This window comes from Gymnodraco acuticeps, unplaced genomic scaffold (genome assembly GCF_902827175.1).
Source record: "Gymnodraco acuticeps unplaced genomic scaffold, fGymAcu1.1, whole genome shotgun sequence".
Classification (NCBI taxonomy): domain Eukaryota; kingdom Metazoa; phylum Chordata; class Actinopteri; order Perciformes; family Bathydraconidae; genus Gymnodraco; species Gymnodraco acuticeps.
In genome coordinates, this window is record NW_022989764.1 from 808,872 (window position 1) to 835,150 (window position 26,279).

A 26,279-nucleotide genomic window follows, 5' to 3' on the forward strand; every position below is an offset into this window, starting at 1 on the left:
TCCTTTTTACACAAACATGGGAAGGTGTGTCTTATGCCATAGCCATATAATATATCTGGTCATGTCCAGTCCTGTACATTAGAGGCCATGCCCAGTTTCCACAAATATGGATATGGAAGAGGGTCTTTAGGTTTTCTATCCTGTTGTTGAGCATAAAGACACTGGAGGATGGGGAGGGACTTTATTTTTGTGGGAGAGCGAGAAAGAGGGGGGGGGGTTCTCCTGGTATGCTCTCTCTCTGTAAGCTCTGTCCCTCCGAGCTGGGTTAATAGCTCTCGGTAAGGTTCTCTCAGACTTGGTAAATATCTCTCAAATTTCTTGGTTGAATGCTGAGTGAATTTCTTTGTGAAATGAGTGGAATTAATTGAGATGTGTTTGTGAATATTAGGCCAGCCAGCTGTGAGGAATCTTCCTCCGAATTCATGCGGATAGGAATGGGTTTTTGAATGTTAGTCCCGCCACCTGTGTCGGGAAAAAAAGGTATGAAATTGATGTGAATTGATTTGGTGAATGAAAGTTTGAATGTGCTTTTTATTATCACCGGTCATTTATGAGGAAATGCCTCTAAATTCTATCGGGAGATTTAAAATCACAACTGAATTGGGCAGTTGAAGTTACAATTTTGGTAATAAATGTAAAACTGTGAATCAAAGTTTCATATTAGAACATGATCACAGCATGATATGTTTAGTATGATTATAATGTTGTAAAGAGAGAAGGTAAAAACCCTGTATAAGTTTGGACCTATTTTTCTTCAAATAAACTGATCCCAGCTTTTTGGACTGGGACAACTTAAAAGACATCTGTGCTCTCCTCTCCTGCTTCAAAGGTAAGATTGCACACTGCCTCACTCACACTTAGGTAGGGCCACACCTCATTACTGATATCAAAATCCTTCGGGATCGCTTAAACAGATTTAAGAGAGTTGTCTGAATTGAAACATCAGTTAATTGAACCTGGTTCTTCAGGAGTTAATAGAGGTGAGATCTTGCTGACGGTGGTGGATCTGAGCCAAGCAGTAAACTTACATAGACTCAATAACTTCTGTTAGGTTAATTAGTAGGTCTGAGTCATTTCCCGGAATAAATGATCAGCCCTCCTGACTCTTACATCTCATACCATGCCATGAAGACAATATTTGTAGATTTTCAAGACATTAAAAGGGTCTTGAACATAAGTTAGTGATTGCAATGTTTAGGGGGGTGTATTTTCTGTCTTGTCTTAAATATGTGTTGAAAATGGAGCTGCTGTGCAGGAACATTTTAGACTTGATCTGAAAAGAAAGTATTATTCTGTTGTAACATAATGTCCTGTGTCCCCGCAGGATGAAAGCTAATGACTTTCCTTATCTTGGGATGTCTAGTCGAGATTCTGGGGGAATGTTTAGCAGCTCAAAATGTCACTTCCTTTATGATCAAAACATCTCATAATCCAGAGCTGCACTTCCTGTTTAGTGCTCATTAGAACATGTTAACTAGTATAGTCGTTTTTTTGTTCTTGTCATAAACTCCTTAAAACGCTTAAACTTATCTTCGTTTATTTGGTGTGAATGCTAAATCAGAACAAAATTAATTATTTATTATTTTTCCGCATCTTTTTTTGATTGCTTTCTTGTTCCATATGGGCGCTATTACTCCGGACATTCATAACTTTCATAATTCCAGAAATATTATACAGTAGCTCATAAAGCGTTTTGTGAAGGCACAGAGATGATGTTTTTAGTCATTACTTCCCCCAGCCCCCATACTTTAGCCACGCCCCCTTACATCACTTACACACAGCGGTCACACAGCAATGTCTTCAGGAATTGCATTCTCTAGTTATGTAGTGATGTTCACGTTTATAATGAGTGACACTGAATCTAAAGAGTGCTCATTGAAGGAGGTACTGACTTGACGCGGTCCTGGTCTGAGCACTGCGGACACACGTCCTCACAGAAGTGGTAGCAGAAGGGGTCGTAGTCCTCCAGGCTCCAGGTGGAGGCCCAGTACGTCAAATTGGCAGCCGGCCGCCCCCCCGCCTGCGTCATCTCGTCCTCCGGGTCGCCGTTGTAGTTTCCACAGAGCCCGGCCACATTACCAAAGTAACTGCTGCTGATGGACACCATGAGGAGTGTGGACCAATCAAACGTGACCTCCACGCCAAAATCACTTTGGAGCGTGCCTCTGATTCCAGACGCTGTTATGGAGATGCTGCCTCCCTCCAGACGGACAGGAAGCCCCATCCTGATACCGTCCACCTGAGAGAGAGGGAGGGAGAGGAAGAGGGTCTGAAACCTTTGTTGTACAATGATGATTTCATCCACTATAGGACTTGAAAATATTGTCAATATAACCATATTAGTTCTCTTCCATTAAACACATTATTATCCACAGGAGGTTTTGGAACTGTGAAATAACGAAAAGTAAAGGCGGTAAGATTTAGAAGAGATATTATATGCCACTATAAAAATAGTACAAAATGAAATCCTGATTCAGAAATAGTATGCAAGACAGTAATTAAACCAGTGGCATTATGTGGCACAGAAATATAATTTCCCATATTAGACATTATATATTTAATTAGGAAGAAGAAGATTACATTTTCTCATATCAATTAACAATCACATTCAGGTCAGGGGAGATGGAACCTCTCCAATGGTGTAAATAATTGTGAATAGAATAAAGAATTGTGAATAGAATAGAATGGGAGCGATGAACCCCTCTGTAAAAGTCCCACATGCAGAGCACACAGCACACAGTGACATGTGTTCTCTGCTTTGAACCCATCCTAGTGCCAGGAGTCTAGGACTAGGAGCAGTGGGCAGCTAGTGTACAGCACCCGGGGAGCAATGGGAGTGAGGGGGGAAGGGGGGTGTCCGGTGCCTTGCTCAAGGGCACCACGGCAGAGCCCAGGAGGTGAACTGGTCGGTGTGTGTGTGTGTATCTCCATACATGATAACATTTCCATGCGTGTGAGTTCTATACAGTACACATATTTAGATGTTCTGTCTACTTTCTACTTAACCTTGCAATATCACTGTGTCCGTTTGACTCAGCAATGACAGTAAAATGTTAACATTGCCAACAGCAGTGAAAACTTAAATGACCAAACACTTAATCTGTATCAGATTTCCTTTGTGTCGGTAATTAGAATTGAATCTAATTATCAGTGTAACTAGGAAAAGTTGCAGTGCTGGCATTATTTACGCTGAGCAAAGACCCACCAGTATGACCCCTCTCTGAGAGGAGGGGATGGAGATCCGATGGCCCAGCATCTCCACAGTGGCTGAGCGCACGAAGGAGCCTTCAGAGTTTCCTCGCAGCTCATTCTTGCTGATCACAGTGAACGATGTCAGGGAGGGGTCGAGACCTGGGGAAGTTATTTATGTTAATGTTAGCAGTGTAACCATTGACTTAAAGGCCAGTGAACCTGAAGTGATAACATGCTAACTCAATTCAAGGATTTAGGACTCATTCCTGCACCACTCTATTTCTTTGGTAGGCATTGTAATGGAAAGAGTTGACAATGTGAGTGTTGAGCAGAGCAGACAGACCTGTGGTGTTGACCAGAACGTAGGTGCAGGTTCCCTGGAAAGAGTACCGCGTATTGTCAAACGTGCTGTAGTGCGGGTCGCCGAAAGCCCAACACAAGGCTGTAGAATCAGGAACACACACTCCCTGGCCTTCTGACACCACACAGTGCTCCTTTACTCTGCACTCAACCTCAGCACAAGGGTCTGCAACACACACACACACACACACACACACACACACACACACACACACACACACACACACACACACACACACACACACACACACACACACAGGCACACACACACACACACACACACACACACACACACACACACACACACACACACACACACACAGGCACATATGGTTATTCAGGACAAGAGAAACTCTGGTGCTGCTATGGACGTCTCACTTCTCCATTCTTCACACAGCTACATTTGAAATGGTAAGTGAGAACAGTGCACCAGCACCTCCCTCAATATCTGTCAGGAGTTTGCGTTGGTATACTCAAGCTGAATGATTCATCTGTACTCGCTGCTTGATGACAGCAGGCAGCTTTTGTCTTATTGAATTAATTGAGTATCACACTCACGCTGGCATTGAACATATTTCAACAACATAAATGATCTAAGCAGATATTTTAATTGTTTTTTAAAGCTCTAACTGGTGTTGGTGCTAGCTCTGAATCAGATTTGCGTTTAACATATGAACCCTTAGGACCCTCAGGTCCTCTGGTACTAGACTTCTAATGTAAAGATAAAACAAGACGATTGTGGATCCACCTTCAGAAGCCCTGAGGGGGCCGTGTTCTTTCTTTAGAGAGCCAACGCAAGACCCACCTTTTCAAATTGGCTTTAAAAATAAGAACATCTTTTTTTAATTAATCATACAGTTATTTGTTGCTCTGTCAACGTATTCGGGGGTTGGTACATTTTTTGTTAGTTTAAGTTGCAAATGAAAGTATGTGGCTGTCCTAGAATAACTGAACATCATGCTGAAAGGAGTTTGAGGCTCCTCCCTTCAAGTGTGTTGCACCTGTAGCCACACCCACCTGTGATGTCACAAATAACTGACACACCCTGGAGTGCACTAATGCTGATAGGATGTTCTCCAGTACTGTGCATGCCTTGCTTTCTGAACACTACAGAACATGGCTAACAGTCAGAGATCAGTCCCACCCGTAGAGAAGCAGCCCAGCGCTCCGTCCTTGTTGCGACACTCCTGCCCCTGCTGGCAGCTGGTGGATTTGCAGCTGTACTGCCCCCCTTCACAGGCACAGCGCTCGGAGCAGCCCTCCAGCAACACTGATGTCCCTGACTGAAAATACATGAGCACACAGCAACATACATCTTCAGAATCAGAAATAGTTTATTTTCTGTGTTATAGCAAAGGGAACAGTGAAGATAAAGGAACAACGAAATAAGCAGACAGACATATTAAATAAAGAAGCGAGCACATGTTATTCAATAGAAAACAGGACCAAACAAACAAAGAATATAGCAGCCTTATCAGAGTAAGAAAACATAGCAGCCAGTTAATACATTGTAAAAGAGTGTGTATTGCACAGTGTTAAAGTCTTAGGTAGTGAATAGCAGCCAGTAATAGCAGTATTAAATGTAAAAGGTGTTAATTTGCATATGACAGTAAGGCCCCTTTCTGATATGAACGTAGTCTTGAATGCGCCTTACATGAATTCATGATCAAAGTTGAATTTGAAATTGGACTAACAACATATTAGATAGTGCTCGGCTCTCATCCTGTACTGAATAGACATTATGATGTGGATGATGGTAGTCACCCTGTAATACTGTCCGTCCACCACGCAGCCACACTTCTCCACGGGGACACAGCGGGCGCCGTCAGACATCAGGCTGTCGGCACACTGGCAGCCCTCCTGGCAGGGGGGGCAGGGGGCGGAGCTCTGCAGGGAGGAGCAGGTGGAGGAGCAGGAGGAGGAGCACAGCTCGTAGTGACTTCCTGCCGCACAGCTCACAGCTGCAACAGCAAACAGTATTCATTTGAGTCAAATCTAAAAATATTAAGGCACTTTTTCTGATTTCTGTTTTTCAATAATTCACAAGTTGACTGTTCGATGGCAAGTTTAATGATGTCCTGTTCTGTTACATCAGATTAGAAGATGAAACCAAATAACGCGTACAGTCTCTGAAGTGACCTACATTTTCTTTTTACATTCAGAATTTCACAAAAACTCAAATGAATTTTCTTTAATATTTGTGTTTTTATTGTTTAATGTACTTCTTATCCCAGGCCACCGTACTAAAGGGCATGAGAGAGTAGAATCAGCCGCATTCAGAGAGTGATCCGCAGACTCACCACAGAAGCTGTCACTCCTCCAGGTTCTGATCTCTGCTCCGGCCAGCTGACAGGCCGTCACGTAGCTCTGGATGTGACGACACAGGACGGCCTGGCCCGCTCCGCCTGTCGACATCTCCCTGAAATACAAAACCTCTGTCATTAGGGAACAACTGGAAGGGCCTTAACAGAGAAACTTTAGTTTGGTGTAGAACAATCCTGCTTTATTATATTTGTTTTGTCTCTCAATGCTTTCATACAAATATACTAAATGAGTGGCGGAGATCTGGGAGCATGGACACAATGTTACAACACTGACTGGTCAGAGGGTGATCATATGATCAGAACATATAAAGTACTTTGGGAAAGGGAGTGCATCTGAAATGTTGTCAATAATCTGTCATCATCACTGTGTTCTAAGGTAACATGCAGCTTTATGAACAATTGTTCTATCTTTAGTAATAAATAACTCGTTCTTTAAAGCAGAGTTGAAAGTGATGGAAGTACAAAATGATAGGTTGGCATAGTTGAATGAATGGTTGGGTCATATGATCAGAAAATCTGATGCAGGTCAAGTGAATCTGAAATAATGTGGTTAATACTCCCGAAACACAGAGAACCGTATACCACTGATGGAAAGTAACTACGTACCCAAAACTAAACAAATGTAGGTACTTGCACTTTACATGTGTTTTCACAGTATGCTACTTTGTACTCTCACACTTTACATTTTGTTGGAAAATATGATACTTTTTACTGTTTAGTTACTTTGCAGATTTTGATTATTAATACAAAATAAAGATCACCAATATATATTATTATAGGATATCCATAAAGTAAATGAAATAAACCACACTTTTACCAAGTGATGAACACATACATACATACATACATACATACCTACCTACCTACCTACATACATACATACATACATACATACATACATACATACATACATACATACATACATACATACATACATACATACATACATACATACATACCTACATACATACATACATACATACATACATACATACATACATACATACATACATACCTACCTACATACATACCTACATACATACATACATACATACATACATACATACATACATACCTACCTACATACATACATACATACATACATACATACATACATACATACATACATACATACATACATACCTACATACATACCTACATACCTACCTACATACATACATACATACCTACATACATACATACATACATACATACATACATACATACCTACATACCTACCTACATACATACCTACATACATACATACATACATACATACATACATACCTACCTACCTACCTACCTACCTACATACATACATACATACCTACAGACATACATACAACCATCCATACATACATACATACATACATACCTACCTACCTACCTACATACCTACATACATACATACATACATACATACATACATACATACATACATACATACATACATACCTACATACACACACACATACATACATACCTACATACATACATACATACATACATACATACATACATACATACCTACCTACCTACCTACCTACATACATACAGGCATACATACATACACACACACACACACACACACACACACAACCCACACACACACACACACACACACACACACACATACACACACACATACCACACACACACACACACACACACACACACCACATACACACACACATACATACAGCAAGTCACAGTGTGGAGCAGGTAGACGTCAGATTAGAGGAACCTGCTGCCTGGATTACAGTTACTGTTTGTATCAAATACATGACTTTGACATAAAGGTATCCTTGCCTGACACAAGCATCGTAGTCTGGAGTCGGGGCCACTGTTGAGTGGCATCCTGAAAAGGGACCCTTCTTAGATTTGATGATGTCACAGGCCTTTTTGGCATCTGGGACCTTATTCTGATCGGGCTCAGGACAGGAAGTGGCCCCACAGCTGGTCTCACATCGCTCCTCGTCCTTCTCTATGACCAGAGATTCCTCTGTGTCTGCTGAGGACGGGTCATCAGACAGCTTCCCGTTGTAGTTCCCACAGAGACCCTTTGGAGCGCTGTGATAGGTGGAGGGGAGCTGTAGGATCACCCCTGCCAACGTGTCGTAGGTCAGCCTCAGACCAAAGTCACTCTCAATGATGATGTTGATGCCATTTTGATGTGCTCGCACTTTCCCGTCAGCCAGGGCCACAGGGAGGAAGACTCTGATGTCTTCAACCTGAGACACAGAAGGGGACAAAGTATTACATTACGTGAGCTGGTACCATGGGTTCATCCCAGTTTACACCCCCCACTCCTGAGGCACTGCAGATGGTGTGTCAAGCACTGAAGACTGAGACTGTCCCCAGAGGATTCAACGTAACATGCTCACAGTAATAATGCACACCTCAATCCTTAGAAAGAAATACTCTTCAACCAAATGGACAATAAATAAGAGCTATCTGTTGTCCATAAGGACCTGGACATCATGATGACTAAGCTGACAGTGAGAATAGACAAAGTTAGTACCAGATTGTTCGATAGTGTTCTGATGCTCACTTTAACTTCTGCTTTTGAAAGCAATGGATGTGAGAACACACTTCATACCTAACCTGTCAATCATACCTTGATCTCCCAGATGACCCCTGACTTCAAAGTGATTTCCATGTCGTAAACCTGGAGCTCCACACTGCGAGAGACAGAACCATCCTCATGTGTTTGCTGATGTACAAACACAGTGAAGGCTTCCAGCCCTCCCTCGTTCTCTCCCACTTGTGCCAACAAGAACAAACAGTCTCCCCACAGAGGATATGCCTACAGGGTCAGAGGAGGAGGAGCTTTATCACATGGTTTATCTGTCCTTTCCATTTTTTAACCAAATGTCCTGAATGTATGTTAATATGAAGTGGTAAGCTATCCTTATAAAACATCCAGAAAACATTGTTAAGAACAAAAACATGACTTTTAGATTTGGATGCTTCTTATGGAGAAGATTTGAAACATGTCACAAATAGATACAAAAAGTTTGAAAGTGGAGAGCAATCAGAAACCAACGAGACAGAAAACCTTGATGTCATTACATAAATAGATATTCAAATAATGTACTATCGATATGTGCCTGTATTACTTGGTGGTAAGCTCAATAATATAATACACTCAGATACATTACTCTAGATAATATGCTTACTTTTTGACTTGTGCAGAAAAAAAAGAACTTACCTGTCCATCGAAGGACCTGACCATCCTGCCTCCACTCACAGAGCAGGAGCCCACCCCTTTGGGAGCACAGGAGGAGGAGCCTCCTTTCACAACACACTTCTCATTGGCTGAACAGCCAGATTTAGGATCACACTGCACTTCTCCATCGTCTGTACACACACAACGAGTGTTGCATGCCTTTCCTAGATAGAACACCTGAGGAGAGAGCAGACACATCAGTAGAGGTGAAGGCAGAGGACGCAGCATTGAGAGGGGACATTACATCTGTACCTGTCCACTCAGATAGTACTGTCCCTCGTACTGGCAGCCACACTCTGACAGAGGGACACACTTGTCATCACTCAGCATGAATCCATCGTCACACACACAGCCTTCTGAGCAGGGGGCGCTCCTGTCGCAGCTCTCTGGGGGGGCGAGGCCACTGCAGGTGAGCGGGCAGGGGGGGGCCACACTGCTCATAGTGACTGTTGGCACCACATGACGGAGCTGCAGAGACACACAAGGAAAGTGAGAAATGCTTGTGTCTTTTATGATCTGAACATTAGAGGACATTATCGGGACAGGTTAGAAACAAGAGTTAAGTTTGCCTGTACATAAAAAGTGACATTTTTTATTTATTTATTTATTAACAACAGAAGGGCCCAGTGACTGCATGCACCACCTTAAACATGCTGTAATTATTGTGGGGTTAGGGTTAGTGAACTCTACATTCTGAACAAAACATAATGGATGGATGTATAGTCAGTCAGTATGCATGTGTGTGTGTGTGTGTGTGTGTGTGTGTGTGTGTGTGTGTGTGTGTGTGTGTGTGTGTGTGTGTGTGTGTGTGTGTGTGTGTGTGTGTGTGTATGTGTGTGTGTGGTGTGTGTGTGTGTGTGTGTGTGTGTGTGTGTGTGTCTTACGACAAAACTGTTGGGTTCTCCAGCTCCCCACTGTTGCTCCCGCCTCTTGACAAGTGGTGCTGAAAGCTGATAGGCTGTTGCACAGTGCCGAGGCGTGGCCTTGGTACATGCACAGATCGAAAACACACTCTTTGAGGAAGGAGGTGTGGTCCAGTTTACTGTGACACTGTCTGCAGGGGCAGAGACAGAAACACTTTAATAAACAGAGCCAGACCCAGTTTGAGGACTGGGCTTTTAAATATCCAATAGCATTTAGTTGTTGGTTTTTAAAACACTAAGCATACGTATTTATGGTTTCTTGCTTTACCCAGGAGGAGGTCACTTTATAAAGCAGGCACATGCTAGATATTGAATACTGTAGGCCTGGCCATGGAATCATATTATTCTCTTTTTTTATCTGCAGCCAAATAAAAGCTGTTCTTCGTCAGGAAGGGGGAAACGTTAGATCCTTCTTAACTTGAATCATTCCTCTGGTAGTTTGTATCAGACATAAAGGACTAACTGTATACATCATTCTAACAGCACAAGGAAAAAGGAAACATGTCTTCAGTGACATTGAGATGAAAAGTCTGAAAAGAACCCGTTCTGTGCTTGGGACTGAAAGATGAGAAACACATTAGCATGAGCAGCTTCAGTTGAACAATGTGCCGGTGTGAATGTCAAAATGGCGTATACACAGCAACATCTCTGTCACTGCATCTTTCCAGGGAATCATGGATAGTACAGTTACCCAAAGGGTCCCTGCTCGTCAGCGATGATGCCGCAGTATTTCTTGTCCTGGTATCGTAGGGTCAGCGCAGGCTCACACTCCGGACATTTCCCATTAGGACAGTCACTGGTGCAGCCAGCATCCCCCCCCGCCTGCAGGCAATGACATCACAGCAACAGTGGACATATGCAGAGGTTTTTAAGTGTTAAAGAGTAACGAAAAAGATGTTGACATAAGATGAGAGATTTTTGAGAAGTGTTGGCTTGTTATTAACTAAATCAGGTCCAAATGTAATTGTGTTTCTCTTTCTATTGTTTGGTAGGCTGTTAGTAACAGGTGGTAGGATTACTGATCACATTTACTGTTGTTCATTAAAGCTTTAGATCTCAGGCAGGAAAACTCAGAATCCTCTTTAACACCTCTTCTTAAAACTCACTTTATCTTCAGCTTTCTCTTAACTGATGTTAGTTTTTTTGTTCACAATATTTGATCAAGTCGTTACAGCAAATGGTCATGCATCTCCGATTGTTTTTGACTTGGCATACACAGCATGCTCTTCATTTTAAAGCCTCTTACACACCAAACTGACACCAAAGAACACGTCCCGACGGAACGTCGCCTCACGTCTCCTGCGTCTTGGCCATGTGTCACACTGGAACACACCGCAAAGACTTCAGCCGGCCGCCAAGAAGCACGTACGAACTGCGCATGCGTGAGTGGCAATAACTCTCCTTACCAGCAGGCGGCGGTAGTGTGTATTTCGTCATTCAAAAGAGGCAACAACCGGAAGACAGACTGCGTGATAACCGAGAGAAGAAGAACAGACTGCGTGATATAAACAAACAACAAATAGCGTGTGCGTTCCATTTTCACTCTACAGCGAGAAGCTCACGGGGCTTTCCCGAACCTGTCGAGAGCTGGAGTTAAATGAAATCTCAGATTTGCCTTCTTAATAGTTTGTTCGGGTCCCTCACTTCCGTTTCGCTTCTCATGCACTGATTCGCTAGCTGAACAGCCAATCAGAGTGATTTCTTTAGCCGACGGCCTGTTACCGACAGCCCACCGATTCAACATTTCGAATCGGCGGCGGAAGGTGTCGGCACGGCCGAAAAGACACGACGGTGCGGGACACACCAAGACACACCAATCTGAGTAGGGCGACACGACGCTCATCGACGGCCCGACATCTATCGACGCCGAAAATCGGCTTGGTGTGTGAGGACCTTAAGATGTACAGTATACATTTTAGGCAAGGCAAGTTTATTTATATAGCACTTTTCTGTACGCGACAATTCAAAGTGCTTTACAAAACAAATTAAAATACTTTTTAGGAATAAATACATTAAAAACACATTATACAATTTTACAACAGACATTACAAAGCTAAAATAATAAAAATAAAATGTTAAGTTTTTTTGTTTTTTTGAAGCTTTTTCAGAGAACAACGTTGAAGGTGTGACGTCATTCTCCTTCTGACATGTCCACCATGTAGCAACACGTTATTATTTCTACTGTATGGAGTATGTGCTGGCTTTGTGTTTCATATACTGTTCAATTTTACAGTATATGACTTAATGGAGTTTTTAATGTGTGTGTTTTTTTGGTCGGTTCAGGTTTGTGTAGGATGCTCAGCCACCCCAGATCTCAGCTGATACACACCTTCCAGCTGTGTCCAAAGACGTTAATGTGGTTAGCCAGGGTGCCATCCGGTTTCAGGAAGTCATCACCAGGTTTACCATTGTAATTTCCACACAAGCCTGAAAAAAAACAAGATACACATTACACCTTAAAAAAACCTTATGTTGCAACTTTTAAGAAGAATGAAAACTCTGTGGCTTGAATGCTCTATTGCACTGTAAACACAATGGTATCTGTGCAGGCTTTCAGATTGACGGGTAGCCTGATGGCTTTAAAAGAAAAAGCTGCAAAGGTAGAGCAGAGTTTAGGGACGCTAGGATCTTGTTCCAGTCATATCTGACATTCAGGCCATAGTCAGTGGTGAGGGTAGCATAGGCTCCACTCTGCTTCACAGAGACCTTACCCCCCAACAAACTGGATCTGCTCATTATCTTAATAAAGCTTTGGGGGGCGAGCAACAATCTGAATGATCTGAATACATTATGCCACTGTTTGCTTCATGGGGTAAACCACCCCCAGCAGTGATGCACCGTAACTCACCGCCTGTAGCAGAAGAGTATGTGCTGGGCAAAGTCAAGCTGACGTAGCTGTTCCAGTTGAACCTGAGCGTCAAACCAAAATATGTTGTCACCACGCCAAAGTAGCCTTGCCGGTACAGGGAAAGCTTTCCATCCTCCATGGAGTAAGGCAGGTTTACCGGCTGGCTGTTGACCTGGGGGGGGGGGGTTTGTCAATTTAGATTTAATCATTTAATCCATTTCATATTCAGTGATTTTTCAGCAAATTTCACAAAATGCAAACTCATATTTTCATTTTGTGAGATGCAAATACGTGTTTGCATCTCACGTATCTATTGTTACAACATTCTCTTGCACTATTATATTTATACTCTGTTTCTTCTAGCACCATTGTTATTGTTTTATTATTGGTTTTATTGTTTTATCTCTGACATATGTTTATGTTGCATTGTTGGAGGAGCCTGGGATTTCCATTGCCATATTAACACTAGCTGTGCATGAGACAATAAAGCCTCTGAACTCTGAATATTACTGATATGTTTCCCCGTATATCCTGCAGGAGGCGGACTGATCTCACCAGTATTTTCCCTGCGTTGCCACGACTCATGCTGACAGTGATGTTATCAAACACAGTCAGAGACACGGTCTTGGTGTAGGCCACAGCCTTGTTACGCCCTCGGTTCTCGTTCTGGACCAGCACCTGGAACCGCTCCAGATCCTTGTCTGATCCCTTGATGATTTGAGACAGGACATAGGTACAAGTGCCCTGGAAATCAAAGCGCCGTTGGTCAAAGCTTCGGTAGTGGGGGTCCCCGGTGCCTTTGCATGTTGCAAAGGATGCTGGGTAGCAGTTCCTCACTCCCTCCTTCAGAGCACAGAGCTCATTCTTCTTACAGGTGACTGATTTGCACTTCATCAGCAGGAGAGAACAGAGTACAATATTAGAACACAGTGGAGGAGATGAAAACTAGCCACACACACACACACACACACACACACACACACACACACACACACACACACACACACACACACACACACACACACACACACACACACACACACACACAATCACCAACCTTGGCTTTCCCTCGAATGCATTCACACTTTGTGGTGCAGGTGTTATCAGCCCAGAAAGCTTTGCCTGATGGGTAATAACTGCCTTTATGTTGGCATCCACATCCTTTCTGAGGAACACATCTGAAACACACACCAAATGTGATATATTTATGGCTTTTAGGTTTAAAATGTTTAGGTGCATGCTTTTTTTGTATAAGATTTGTATTCCCAAGACTGCTTCTCTGTCATTGCATAGGAGGATAAAGAACTTGGAACTTGATTAAACCAAACATGTATAAAACATTCCTGCTATGCTATTCATTTCCACTGCTTCGAAATAACCATATCTGTGGTTATGCATGTTCTAGCACATTTACTACAGAGCAGATGCTTTCCAAGGCACTAAACCTCACTGTGAGTACAGTTAAGATCACAAAGAGCCTGTTTTCATGCCTTGGTGTGGTTATGGAATAGCGTAACATCATCTTGCAGTAAGCTTGTTGATTCATAAAGAATGTGCCCCGTAAGAACGTGTTCAGTTACCTGTCTCCACTAATCACCAGGCCTTTATCACACTGGCAGCCCTCCACACAGAGGTCCTTACACTGCTTCTCACTGTGTGGATCTGAGCAGGAGGCCGGGCAGGAGGAGCCGCACGCCTCATAGTGGCTGCCCTTTGGACAGGAGAGGACTGGGAGGGGAGGGGAGATCATTATTCATCATTATCATATTTGAGCTCATTGTTCCCCTTAAATCTAAAACAAAACAACATCATACAATTATTAAACAATATGAATGTGTTTTAAAAGGTTTGAATAGTTCATTCATGATTGGATTAGACATTTATGTTTCCATCCTGTAGGTTTTATTTCCATAGCTAACAGATCAACACGTGACTGCACATTTGTTCAGGAATGAGTCCTTAAACCTGGAAAGGAGTTAGCTTTTGAGCGATTCCTGGTTCCCCGGTCTGAAAGTCAATGGTTTTTGGAACGTGCTTTTTGGTTAGATGCCTTAAATGGTGGTTAATACAAGCTTCAGATACTTGTTCTAACACATACAACGTGTGTAAGTATCCTATTGGTGAATCATTGAAGCTTTTACGTGTTTTTCTACAATGTCTGGGTTCCTACCAGCCAGTCAGAACTGAACACAGAAAAACTGAAAGCAAAGTCACCCAAATTCTCATTATTTCCACGAGTGAATTCTTAGGTTAGTATATTCCCGTTTTAGTAATAAGAATTAGAAGTTTATAATAACAACTTTACCGTATAGCATTCAGATGATAGGACCGCGTGGGTTATGATAAGTTTGGCACCTAAAATGATGACAGTGTTCAAAAGTGACTTACAGCATTTGGTAACCATTCTCCACTCAGGGTTGACTTTCACTCCTTCTGACTGACAGGCATCTCCATAACTCTTCAGGTTAGCACAGAGAACCCATCTTGCACCTAGACAAACACAGACCCTTTATTATTTACAGAGAAGAACCACAACAAACAGACGACGAGTGAGTCCTGCAGTCTGTGTGACTCAGTCTAGGTACACAGGCTGCAGCACACACACACACACACACACACACACACACACACACGGACAGAACAGTGTGCTTAGATCAATGATGGCATGTCTTTTATGCTTTAACTGTTCAGAAACATGTTGGTTCGCTGTCAGTGAGAATGTCTTTATTTGTGTTTAGTTTTAAAGTTGTGCTGTATGAATGTAAGCTTAACAAATAGAGGTATCTCTATAGGCTATTTGTTTGCATTGAATGCATATAGATTTGTAATCATCACACACATGTTAAGAAGGAATTAGTCACTTTTGCGTTTAACCCATGGTAGTATTAGGAGCAGGGGCAGCCACTATACTAACTAAAAGCAGTATAAAAAGTCATTCAAATGAGTGCCACCATTACCAGCTGTGATAAACCCATAAATGCATCAATAATGAGTAAGGAATATATACTTCTAAGTTTTCGATACATACATCTACACTTTTCATGTCAGCATAACTCATGATGACAATGTTTTTGTGTATTCTGTCCTAAAACTGTGGACATACTCAATTACCGGCTTACCTTTATCGACACAGACATCATAGACACAGTTGTCCAGGTACATAGAGGGGTCCACCTGTTTGTGGCAGGCTGAAAAAGATCCATTGGCCTCTGTCAGGACCCCACAGAGTCTGGGCAGACGGAAGTGGGCCTGTTGCTTTTCTGAACACTGAGGACAGCGACCAGCGCAGTTATCGTCACAGAACCGATCTGAATCCTCGGCCTTCCACTTCCGGATCATTTTCAGCACAGTAGGGACACTGGAGTCTGCCACAGACAAAGGGAATGCAGTTTCAGAGACTTTCCTATCTGACTCAAAACAAAAGTTGGTAAGGCTTCTATGAGAAAATAACAACACGAATGTAATTCTTAACATTCCTGTTAGTGAGTGTTTCTGCATATGCAACACAGAATGGTTGACTTGATACTTATACAATAATGTATCTACCGCCAGGAATGTCTTCTGAAGAAAGTGTCATTCCAATCGCTTAAGACTGGTGCAGGAATGAGTCCTAAACCCGGATATGAGTTAGCATTTTTAACACTTTTGGGTTCCCTTGTCTCAAAGTTAATGATTTGTTTAACGTGCATTGGGTTAGAAGCCTGAAATAAGGTCTGCAGAAGTGGTTTTCATATTGAGTTCTACGACATGAAATCCATCACTGGGGTGTGTTGAAGCTTTTACGTTTCTTAAAAAACGTTAGTCAACCAGTGTCTGAATAAGTCAAGTTGTGTGTGGAGAGTATCCTGCTGTAAAACATGTGTAAGTATCATAAACAAATATTTATTTCTGCAATATTCTAAACTCAAAAACAATGCTTTTTGTCAAGGGACCCCTTGCAAAGCTAACTTCTGGGTCCCCTGTCAAAAATGCTGTCCGTCTTCACTGCACCACCCTGTTGGATGTTGGAAGTTACATTCAGACCACAGGGGACTACTGGCTCCACCCAAGCAGCTCTCCTCCTACAGGGACCCTCACCCTTTGCTTCAGGCAGGTCATCTGTCATGTCTCCATTGTAGTTTCCACAGAGGCCCCCCAGGAGTTGGTGGTAGGAGGAGGGCACTGTGATGTACAGCCTCATGTTCCAGTCATATCTGACATTCAGGCCAAAGTCAGTGGTGAGGGTAGCATAGGCTCCACTCTGCTTCACAGAGACCTTACCCCCCAACAAACTGACAGGCAAGTACTGTAACTCTCCATTGACCTGAAGGTAATAACACAACAACACTTAGAACAAGTTGTAACACTGCTTATGAACAATAGTGCAAACTGGAAATGCATTGCAACACAAGATCAGTGAAGAGAAAGCTGTGTGAAGTCAAAGCTGAGAGAACTGTGAACCAAACTGCAATTAAGCATTGTAGCAATCACACAGAGAACTAAAAGTGTTCTTGCAATAGCAAACAAATAAATAAAGTGATACATTAATACAAAATATTATTATATTAATCATGTTCTTTTTTGACAAAAGCATTATGTTTGAGCTGTTTGATTTTCGTTTTCTGAAATGTCCCAAGAAAATAAATGTATTAGAGGGACCAAAAATGTCTATCTAAATACAGATAGGTTGGCATGAATATTCAACATTGGTCTGGCTTGCTACAAGTCTTTCTATAGTCTATTGTACTCTCAGCATGCTTGTATTTGAACTTTGATGATCACAAAGTGTTACCTCCACTTGTGACCTGTGTCGGCCGATGGTGATGTTTTGCTCGTAAACGGTGACTCCAACAGTCCTCACAAATGAAACTCGGCGGTTACCTCGGTGGTCATTCTTGGTCGTCACAGTGAATTCCCTGAGGTCAGACGTCTTCTTTGCAACTGTTGTCATAATGTATGTGCAGGTACCCTGAGAGAAAATATGAAGTTTGCTTAACTTTTGGACACTTCGTCTTATAAAGCCCCCAGGCCCAGTGAGTTGGAATCATATCACCGGCTTATCCAGCAGACACGCAGAATAACTGACTGCTGCTGGCGATTACAGAAAATAGTCATAATAATGTGTAGGAAATGCATAGGAAGTCTCAACAACAAAATGGGCATTTTCAATGATATACACACAATCATATGAATGCATGAACATTATTTATCTTTCTCGAGTAATGGATTCCAAGCTCCTACCAAAGATTACTGCTCATTTTAATCAAATATTTCTCATAGAAGTTGTGTTCTTGGTTTATGTTCAGTGTGTCAACAGAATATACCAAGAGTATGATAGAAGGAAACTCTTTAGTGAATGGCTGCTGATGAGGGGTCAAGATGTTCCAACCTGGAAGTCAAAGCGTCGGCCATCAAATGTGCGGTAGTGGGGGTCACCGACCGCACGGCAGGTTGCTGTAGAAACGTGGACACATTCTCCTTTCACACAACGTTCCTTTACTCGACATTTCACATTTTCACAAGGGTCCGGTGGAGGTGTGGGAGGGGTGACACCTACAGAAAATACAAACACATCATAAACATAAACACATGGAAGAATATGTAATCATGCCATCCTAATGTGTTTAACTCGTCACATATGCACTATAACTCATCAATGTCATCCCTTTCAGGCATACATAAAGTGATATGACTTGTAATAGAAATACTTATGCATTGTACAGCATACATGTAGAAATAGTGTGTGTGTGTGTGTGTGTGTGTGTGTGTGTGTGTGTGTGTGTGTGTGTGTGTGTGTGTGTGTGTGTGTGTGTGTGTGTGTGTGTGTGTGTGTGTGTGTGTGTGTGTGTGTGTGTGTGTGTGTGTGTGTGTAAGGGAATCTGTGTGTACCTTCAGAACAAACTCCTGCAATGCCGTATGAATGGAGGAACTTCCCTCCATAGGCGTACACCGCCATAAGGGCGTCCCCCTCCACGCTCACATGGCTCTGCTGATGCCCCACATCTACATTGGACCACACCCAGTGCTTGTCCGTCAGGAGGCAACTCCACCGAGGTGATCTGCACCTTCCTGACCAACACACCTTCACACTGGCTGCCCCCTCCCTCTCTGACAGAATGGACACAGTATTCCGAAGCCCTCTCACTGTCTCCACCGCCCAATCAGTGGACAGCTTGTATGTAGGGATCAGCTTTATCAGGAAAGGGTCATATGGACGGTTGTCGCTGAGAAGCAGCACCATTACTTTCTTGTTGCTCTTGACAACCAGTGGACTTTTGTAGATCAGTTTTTGCAGGATGACGTCTCCAGCTTTTGCGAGCTTCCTGTTGGAGTCATACAACTTAGTTATAGAAGTGTAGTTCACATCGGATACTTTAATTTACAATAAATACTTACAATTGAGATATAACATATTATTCTCTTATAATATGACAGTACAGGACAAATAATGTTTTGACTAACATTAAAGTAAGTGACTAACTATATATATTATTACATATTATGTATAATAATATATCAAGAATACTCATTTACATTGATATATGTAGCACTGTCCAAAACCAAGGAGTAAATAGTAGCAACTAAATCAAAAATCAAAATGATGCCTCTGTCTTCTCAAACAGGGACAAGGGATAACCTTAAAAACCTTTCTCATAAATATGACAACGAGAAGAGGGTTGAATCCTAAGACAGAAGTTATAGTTATGAGATACGGTTACCAAAAGTACCAGTCAAATGTTCACTTACAGCATATGGCGGTATTGAATCAGCCTGAAAACTTGTACCACAGATCTGTGGTGTGCAGAATGCCGTGTTTTACTGCTTGTTTTCAGTATTTTCAGGTCATATATATGTTCTGTTTTGACGACGTGTTTCTTTTGCTAGTATTTTAATTTATTCGCAGCATCTTTCATCTACGTATATGCATAGTTTGTGTTTTCTGTTGCATTGCATTAACTTATCTTTGCCCATTATGAAACTAGAGTCAATTGATATTTCCAAAAGTAATTATTACATGATATTTTTCCGTGTAGTATTATGTGTTATTTTGATGGATGGAAGTGGATGTGGATGTGTGTGTTGGATGTATAGGTGGATAGGCCTGCCAGCACACGGGTAGACCATGACATCTTTGGCTGTAGCTTCAACAGTATATTATAATGAATTCATAATGAACTTAACTGTTTTCTTGAGTACAGAGTCAACTCAGTGTTGTCTTCAACAGCGACTATCACTGCCTGGTTTGTGGTCTTCTTTCTGCCGGTCATTGGCACCATGTAATCTTTACCCAGGCTGTGGACCGGGGGCAGCTGCTCATACACGTGTTCACAGTGCTTACCCATGTACAGACACTGGTTGCCTGCTAACACCGCTACAGGCTCCTGGGATTGGATCCTTGTGCCCGTCAAAGTTGTGCGACCTCGTAAAAGGTAAGATGCGTATGGTGCCAGCTGTATGGTCATCGCCTCCCCACGCTTCCACTTCCACCCATTTCTCAGTGACACATCAGCACCAGGTAAGATGGTGATCCTATTCTGGCTCTTGCCATTAACAATAGCCACAAGCTTGTCCTTGCACGGGTAGCCTCCTGAGGGTGTGAACACGAAGTAGTCAGTACCTAGCTGCTCTGTGGGGGAAACCACGGCGCCATCTCCTGAGGCGAAGCGGCGGTTGAAGGAGACCACAGAGATCGCAGCAGTGGAGGAGATTTGAACCGCTGAGTTTTCATTAACAAATTGCTTCTGCAGCTCGGATCCACATGGCAGAGAAACCCACTGGCTTTGACCTGCAGAGAGGCGCAGCCTCCTGGAGAATTTCAGTGAAGACACCTGTAGATGTTATGTCATGTTATATGCTGGGATGTGTTAAGGATTAACAAATTGCATTAGAACAGATTGGATGTTGTCTTTCATGGAAATGTGAAACAGCTAAAAAGTAATGATGGACTGACCAGAAGACACAGTCAAGTTTAGCTTGAAATACAGTGCAATTTCTCCCTATTTAAAATAATAATAACAAGAAGAAGAAGAACACACACACATACACACACACACACACACCACACACACACACACACACCCACACACACACACACACACACACACACACACACACACACACCACATATTTCTCTTTGGTGAATACGATGTGCTTCTGTGCTTTAGCCTTTAATACTGTACATTGGAATTGACGTCATTGTTATATTTATATGTGCCAGAATGCGGCATTATGCATTTTGGAACAATCCTTTTTTGGGCTGTTGCATGTCCCACCTCTGATTCTCACCTTTATGGTAATAGTGGCATCAGAGTCCTGAGCAGTCAAAACCAAATGGAGTGTGTGCCGTGTCCAAAAACCATGCTGGAAATTAGGAAGAAATGTGGTGATGAACTCCCTTCCTGTAGAACAACCATGACACACTGGGGAAGAGAGAGCAGAGTTAACATAACTTAAAACACGACAAAGAATAAGACTTAGTACTCAGTGTTAATACTGCGCTCATATTACCTGCCAAGAGTGCAGCACAGACAGCCAAACACACTGTGAGAGGCCCTGATGTCCATGGCTGATAGAGAGACACACACACACCACACACACACACACACACACACACACACACACACACACACACACACACACACACACACACACACCACACACACACACACCACACACACACACACACACACACAACACACACACACACACACAAGGGTTGAGTTGCATTTTAAACCAATATACATGATGCCAGAGAAGGAATCAGGATACATCTACATAAAGTGTTGAACATCATGTGTTGTGCTTCACTTCCTAACACGTATTGGCAAGTTCCATCGGCCACTTGTCTGTGTTTGACAATAGCAGCACACACTCAATTCTGGAAAAGCATTTACGCCCACCCCCCACAGACATTTAACATCCAATGAACATACATTTGCCAATTCTAACTCTCAGATGATGAAGTAGGCCAATACGTTAATAAGAAAATATTAATTATGAAAAATAAAAGTGGAGACCTGGTCAGTGACAAATCGTGAGAATGCAGCTTTCTTTAATTTCCCCTAAAAATATGTGTAGTTTTCAACCCAATTTATTTTTCACGGTTATTTGGAATAGTTTTGAATAACCAAGGTTAATCATCATATTACTATACTGTGTATAGAACCTTGGATTATTGTGACATTTGCACGTCCATCGCACTCAGCAAAATGCCTTGAGTGTGGCATTGAGTGGAACAGATCTAATGTTTGCCTTTGACCAGGCCTTGACTCTGTCCTCTGTCACTGTGGTTCAAAGAAGCTTTCACTCATTATAAAGATAACTTACGTAAATCCTTAGATACAATAATCTCTAAGGACATACGTTAGGAATACATTGAGGTAGGTCCCATACCTCAATATGAGATAACCCCACCCCCACTATTACCTCCCTCTGCAAATCTCTTTTCTCTTTGCCTCTTTCATCCTCTGATGTAAACATTTGTATTGCATTGTGGCATGAGCAAACTGCCTTTAACTAACATCTACTAAAGGTGGAGATGGGTAAGCCCACTGCGTGTGTACCCACAGACACACTTGATTCACTTTATATAATAGTATAAGCTGGATATGATGCTGTGTACATGAATAATTAAAGCTCTCTAGTTATGCGGAAAAACAGTGTTTACACAGACAGACCAGGCCTGCCCAAAGGAGGTGTGTCAGGACAGAGCTGGCTCTTAGACCATGACAAACATGAGAGACAAACAATGGTTATCAAAAGAAACTTATTTAACAGAAGCAAATTAATTTAAAAGCATTAACAAATGTGATTGTAGAGCAGGGACAGACTGGGACTGTCAAACAGTCCTGGAGTCTCACCCAGCCCACAGAGATAAGAGCAGGGTGTGGTGCTATTTGATTAAGTAGCAGAGCGAAGCATGTATGACGCAAGCATGCGTGCACGCGCAGGATTGTGGCTTGTTTCGAGGTTAAATAACAAACTGTCCATTAACGCTCTGCAGCCACACAGCCACTGCTTCAGTGTCCATTAGATCTTGCTGCTGCAGTAACACCACTCGGTACTGATATCAGATGCTCGGTCTACTTCATATTCTGCTTTTTGATGAAGGATATGTCGGTCAGGAGGGAGCATGAAACACAGAGCCCTCAGCAGCCGTGTCACAATGTCTCAATTTTTAACTCATAATATTATCAACAGATATCTGGCCAGGTAAAAGCCTATGTCTGCATTAGCCTATGTTGCCTCCTCAGTGTACAACTATGCATCATGTTAACTTAAAGGAAAACAATTATATATATTAATTAATGAGCTGTCTGTGATATTCCAGAACACACAAATGGCCATCTGATTGGAGTGAGAGTGATGATTACTAGTAAATAAAGGAGCATCAATGGCCTTTATCAACTTCAGGCTTTGAATGTGTCTGTGTGCCAGGTCACATGGTGGGGCAACCTCTCCATCTACAAAGGCTTAGTCAAACTGCCCCTTACCCCAGTGAACAGGGTTTATTGATATATGACTGTAGGCTAATATATACTGTATATATTGACCCTGGATTATTGTGACATTGTTGTTACCTTGTCACTCATTAAATTGCCTTTAGTGTGTAATTAAGGGGGGGCAGCCAGTACAAGCACTAATTAGTAATAGTGTCTATAGCTGTAGGCTATGGTTATACAAGTAGCTATACTGTTGAGAGTAACACCAATTGACTTAAGACAGTTGTAGTGCTTATTATTTTTACACTAATAATGTTAAGTATCAGCAGTATCAGACAGGAAACGAATTGCACTAACTGAGGAAGCCTACACGTCTAAGACCATGTAAACATACTTAAAGTTTCAAATATGGATGCCACTGCAAGCAATCATAAAAGTGATCTCGTAAATGACCGTTAGCTACATGGCATAGGCCATTACAGAATGAATGCATGACATCGTATTAATTGATGGTGCAGAAACAGTATCCAGTCCTCAGTGGTATAGGTACTGCAAAGTTGATAGCATGCAAGCTCCAGAAACCAGGCAATCCTCAAATTCCACAAATTGAAAGATAAAAAAAGGATAAGAAATACCCAGATTTTGAATGTAATGCTAATTGCATTACCAACATTTTTTGTATCAATAGGTAATCCAAAAAGTACATCTTTGCTATACTTTTGAGACAAATGTAGCGAACTTTAACTAAATAATATAAATAGTGATTGACCTTAAATCATTCCCTTCAGTCCCAGCTTCTGGAAACTATCCTGCTACACCTCACAGATAGGCTCAGAAATGGTCTGCACTTCACAAAACTAAAAGAATGTAAATAAGCCAAACCCAATCATATAAATGTAATCCCCCTATAATAGTTCCCTGACAGCACAGTTGTGAGCAGAGCGGTGGTACTGTACCTGTAGCTGACCTGGAGGAGTGCTTTGGACGGAGGCAGGGTGGAGAGACTTATATGTGTAGGACATGATGCCCGTTGGATCTGGTTGAATGAAGGCATATTGAATTTTGGCGTGTTTGCGTTTGTTATGTAATTAGTGAAAAAATAACATTGATGTGAAAGGTGGAAGGCTGATTTGGTGTTTGGCAATCTCACTCAACGATGTAATGTTATCTTTCATTTTACCATGCTGTCACACTAATCCTTCCCCACCCTGTTCTCCTCATCGCTCTTATTTAGTTCCAGCCATGATGTCATGTGTGTCTGTTTACTCCAACGTAAGGTCCCCATGAAATAAGATTTCCTACATTATCACAGGAAAAATGTATTCCACAAATTCTACATCCTATTAGATCAAAATCCCTATTTAACACATTTTCAGACCAGTTGTGTTTAAAAAGGTGCATCCACAAAAGTCAAAATAATTGCTTCTGTATCAGACAGATACACTGAACAAAAATATAAACGCAACACTTTTGTTTTTGCTCCCATTTTTCATGAGATGAACTCAAAAATCTAAAAAAAATTCTAAATACACAAAATAACCATTTCTCTCAAATATTGTTCACAAATCTGAAAAAATCTGTGAATAGTGAGCACATTCTCCTTTGCCGAGATAATCCATCCCACCTCACAGGTTGTGGCATATCAAGATGCTGATTAGACAGCATGATTATTGCACAGGTGTGCCTTACCCCCTAATCCCACCAGGAGCGTCTGCGCTGCGCTGCGGCTGAGGCGTTTTTAGCGATCGCGGCCACTCTAGTCAATGGGTGCTATTCCACCAGACCCGCTGCGCCGCGTTGCGCCGCGCTGCGCCGCGCTGCGCCTCGAAGCGTCCCAGAAGCTGCTCGCCGCAAGGAATTTCTAAAATATAGGATGAATCCTATTTTTGACGCGGCGCAGCGCGCGCAGGCAGGAAGTGGAACGTTCATCCCAACAACTGCGAGGCTGCACACACGACGCTCCGCTTCCGCAACGTTTTGAAACGCGCCTGGTGGGTTATGACGCAGGAGGAGGTCGCAGCGCGGCGCAGTCGCAGCGTGGCGCAGCCGCAGCGCAGACGCTTCCGGTGGAATCAGGGGGTTAGGCTGGCCACAATAAAAGGCCACTCTGAAATGTTCAGTTTTATCATACAGCACAATGCTACAGATGTCGCAAGTTTTGAGGGAGCGTGCAATTGGCATGCTGACAAGCAGGGAATGTCCACCAGAAGCTGTTGCCCGTGAATTGAATGTTCATTTCTCTACCATAAGCCGTCTCCAAGGCGTTTCAGAGAATTTGGCAGTACATCCAAACCGGCCCTCACAACCGCAGACCACGTGTAACCACACCAGCCCAGGACCTCCACATCCAGCATGTTCACCTCCAAGATCGTCTGAGACCAGCCAGTCGGAGACAGCTGCTGCAACAATCGGTTTGCATAACCAAAGAATTTCTGCACAAACTGTCAGAAACCGTCTCAGGGAAGCTCATCTGCATACTCGTCGTCCGCATCGGGGTCTCGACCTGACTCCGGTTCGTCGTCGTAACCGATTTGAGTGGGCAAATGCTCACATTCGATGGCGTCTGGCACATTGGAGAGGTGTTCTCTTCACGGATGAATCCCGGTTTTCACTGTTCAGGGCAGATGGGCAGGACAGCGTGTGTGGCGTTGTGTGGGTGAGCGGTTTTTCTGATGTCAATGTTGTGAATCGAGTGGCCCATGGTGGTGGGTGGGGTTATGGTATGGGCAGGGCGTATGTTATGGACGACGAACACAGGTGCATTTTATTGATGGCATTGTGAATGCACAGAGATACCGTGACGAGATCCTGAGGCCCATTGTTGTGCCATTCATCCACGACCATCACCTCATGTTGCAGCATGATAATGCACGGCCCCATGTTGCAAGGATCTGTACACAATTCTTGGAAGCTGAAACATCCCAGTTCTTGCAATGGCCAGCATACTCACCGGACATGTCACCCATTGAGCATGTTTGGGAT

General features: G+C 42.7%; 1 protein-coding gene across 1 annotated transcript in view; it reads right to left on the minus strand.

Annotated features, from left to right (window-relative positions):
* Positions 1 to 24,319, minus strand: part of LOC117546111 (IgGFc-binding protein-like) — a 40,117-nt gene extending 15,798 nt beyond the window's left edge. The window contains exons 1-26 of the mRNA XM_034216213.1: positions 24,254 to 24,319; positions 20,053 to 20,684; positions 18,745 to 19,178; positions 18,245 to 18,408; positions 17,648 to 17,824; positions 16,954 to 17,179; positions 15,996 to 16,241; positions 15,265 to 15,366; positions 14,457 to 14,604; positions 13,934 to 14,054; positions 13,432 to 13,764; positions 12,877 to 13,048; positions 12,358 to 12,455; positions 10,720 to 10,850; positions 10,570 to 10,586; positions 9,990 to 10,159; positions 9,358 to 9,573; positions 9,088 to 9,282; positions 8,494 to 8,682; positions 7,686 to 8,107; positions 5,853 to 5,971; positions 5,317 to 5,513; positions 4,697 to 4,835; positions 3,536 to 3,718; positions 3,206 to 3,351; positions 1,893 to 2,239 (exon numbers count right to left, since the gene is read on the minus strand). Of these exons, the coding sequence (XP_034072104.1) occupies positions 1,893 to 2,239; positions 3,206 to 3,351; positions 3,536 to 3,718; positions 4,697 to 4,835; positions 5,317 to 5,513; positions 5,853 to 5,971; positions 7,686 to 8,107; positions 8,494 to 8,682; positions 9,088 to 9,282; positions 9,358 to 9,573; positions 9,990 to 10,159; positions 10,570 to 10,586; positions 10,720 to 10,850; positions 12,358 to 12,455; positions 12,877 to 13,048; positions 13,432 to 13,764; positions 13,934 to 14,054; positions 14,457 to 14,604; positions 15,265 to 15,366; positions 15,996 to 16,241; positions 16,954 to 17,179; positions 17,648 to 17,824; positions 18,245 to 18,408; positions 18,745 to 19,178; positions 20,053 to 20,684; positions 24,254 to 24,319 (5,390 nt within the window). The remainder of the gene's footprint in view (positions 1 to 1,892; positions 2,240 to 3,205; positions 3,352 to 3,535; positions 3,719 to 4,696; positions 4,836 to 5,316; positions 5,514 to 5,852; positions 5,972 to 7,685; positions 8,108 to 8,493; positions 8,683 to 9,087; positions 9,283 to 9,357; positions 9,574 to 9,989; positions 10,160 to 10,569; positions 10,587 to 10,719; positions 10,851 to 12,357; positions 12,456 to 12,876; positions 13,049 to 13,431; positions 13,765 to 13,933; positions 14,055 to 14,456; positions 14,605 to 15,264; positions 15,367 to 15,995; positions 16,242 to 16,953; positions 17,180 to 17,647; positions 17,825 to 18,244; positions 18,409 to 18,744; positions 19,179 to 20,052; positions 20,685 to 24,253) is intronic.
* Positions 24,320 to 26,279: the final 1,960 nt, after the last annotated feature.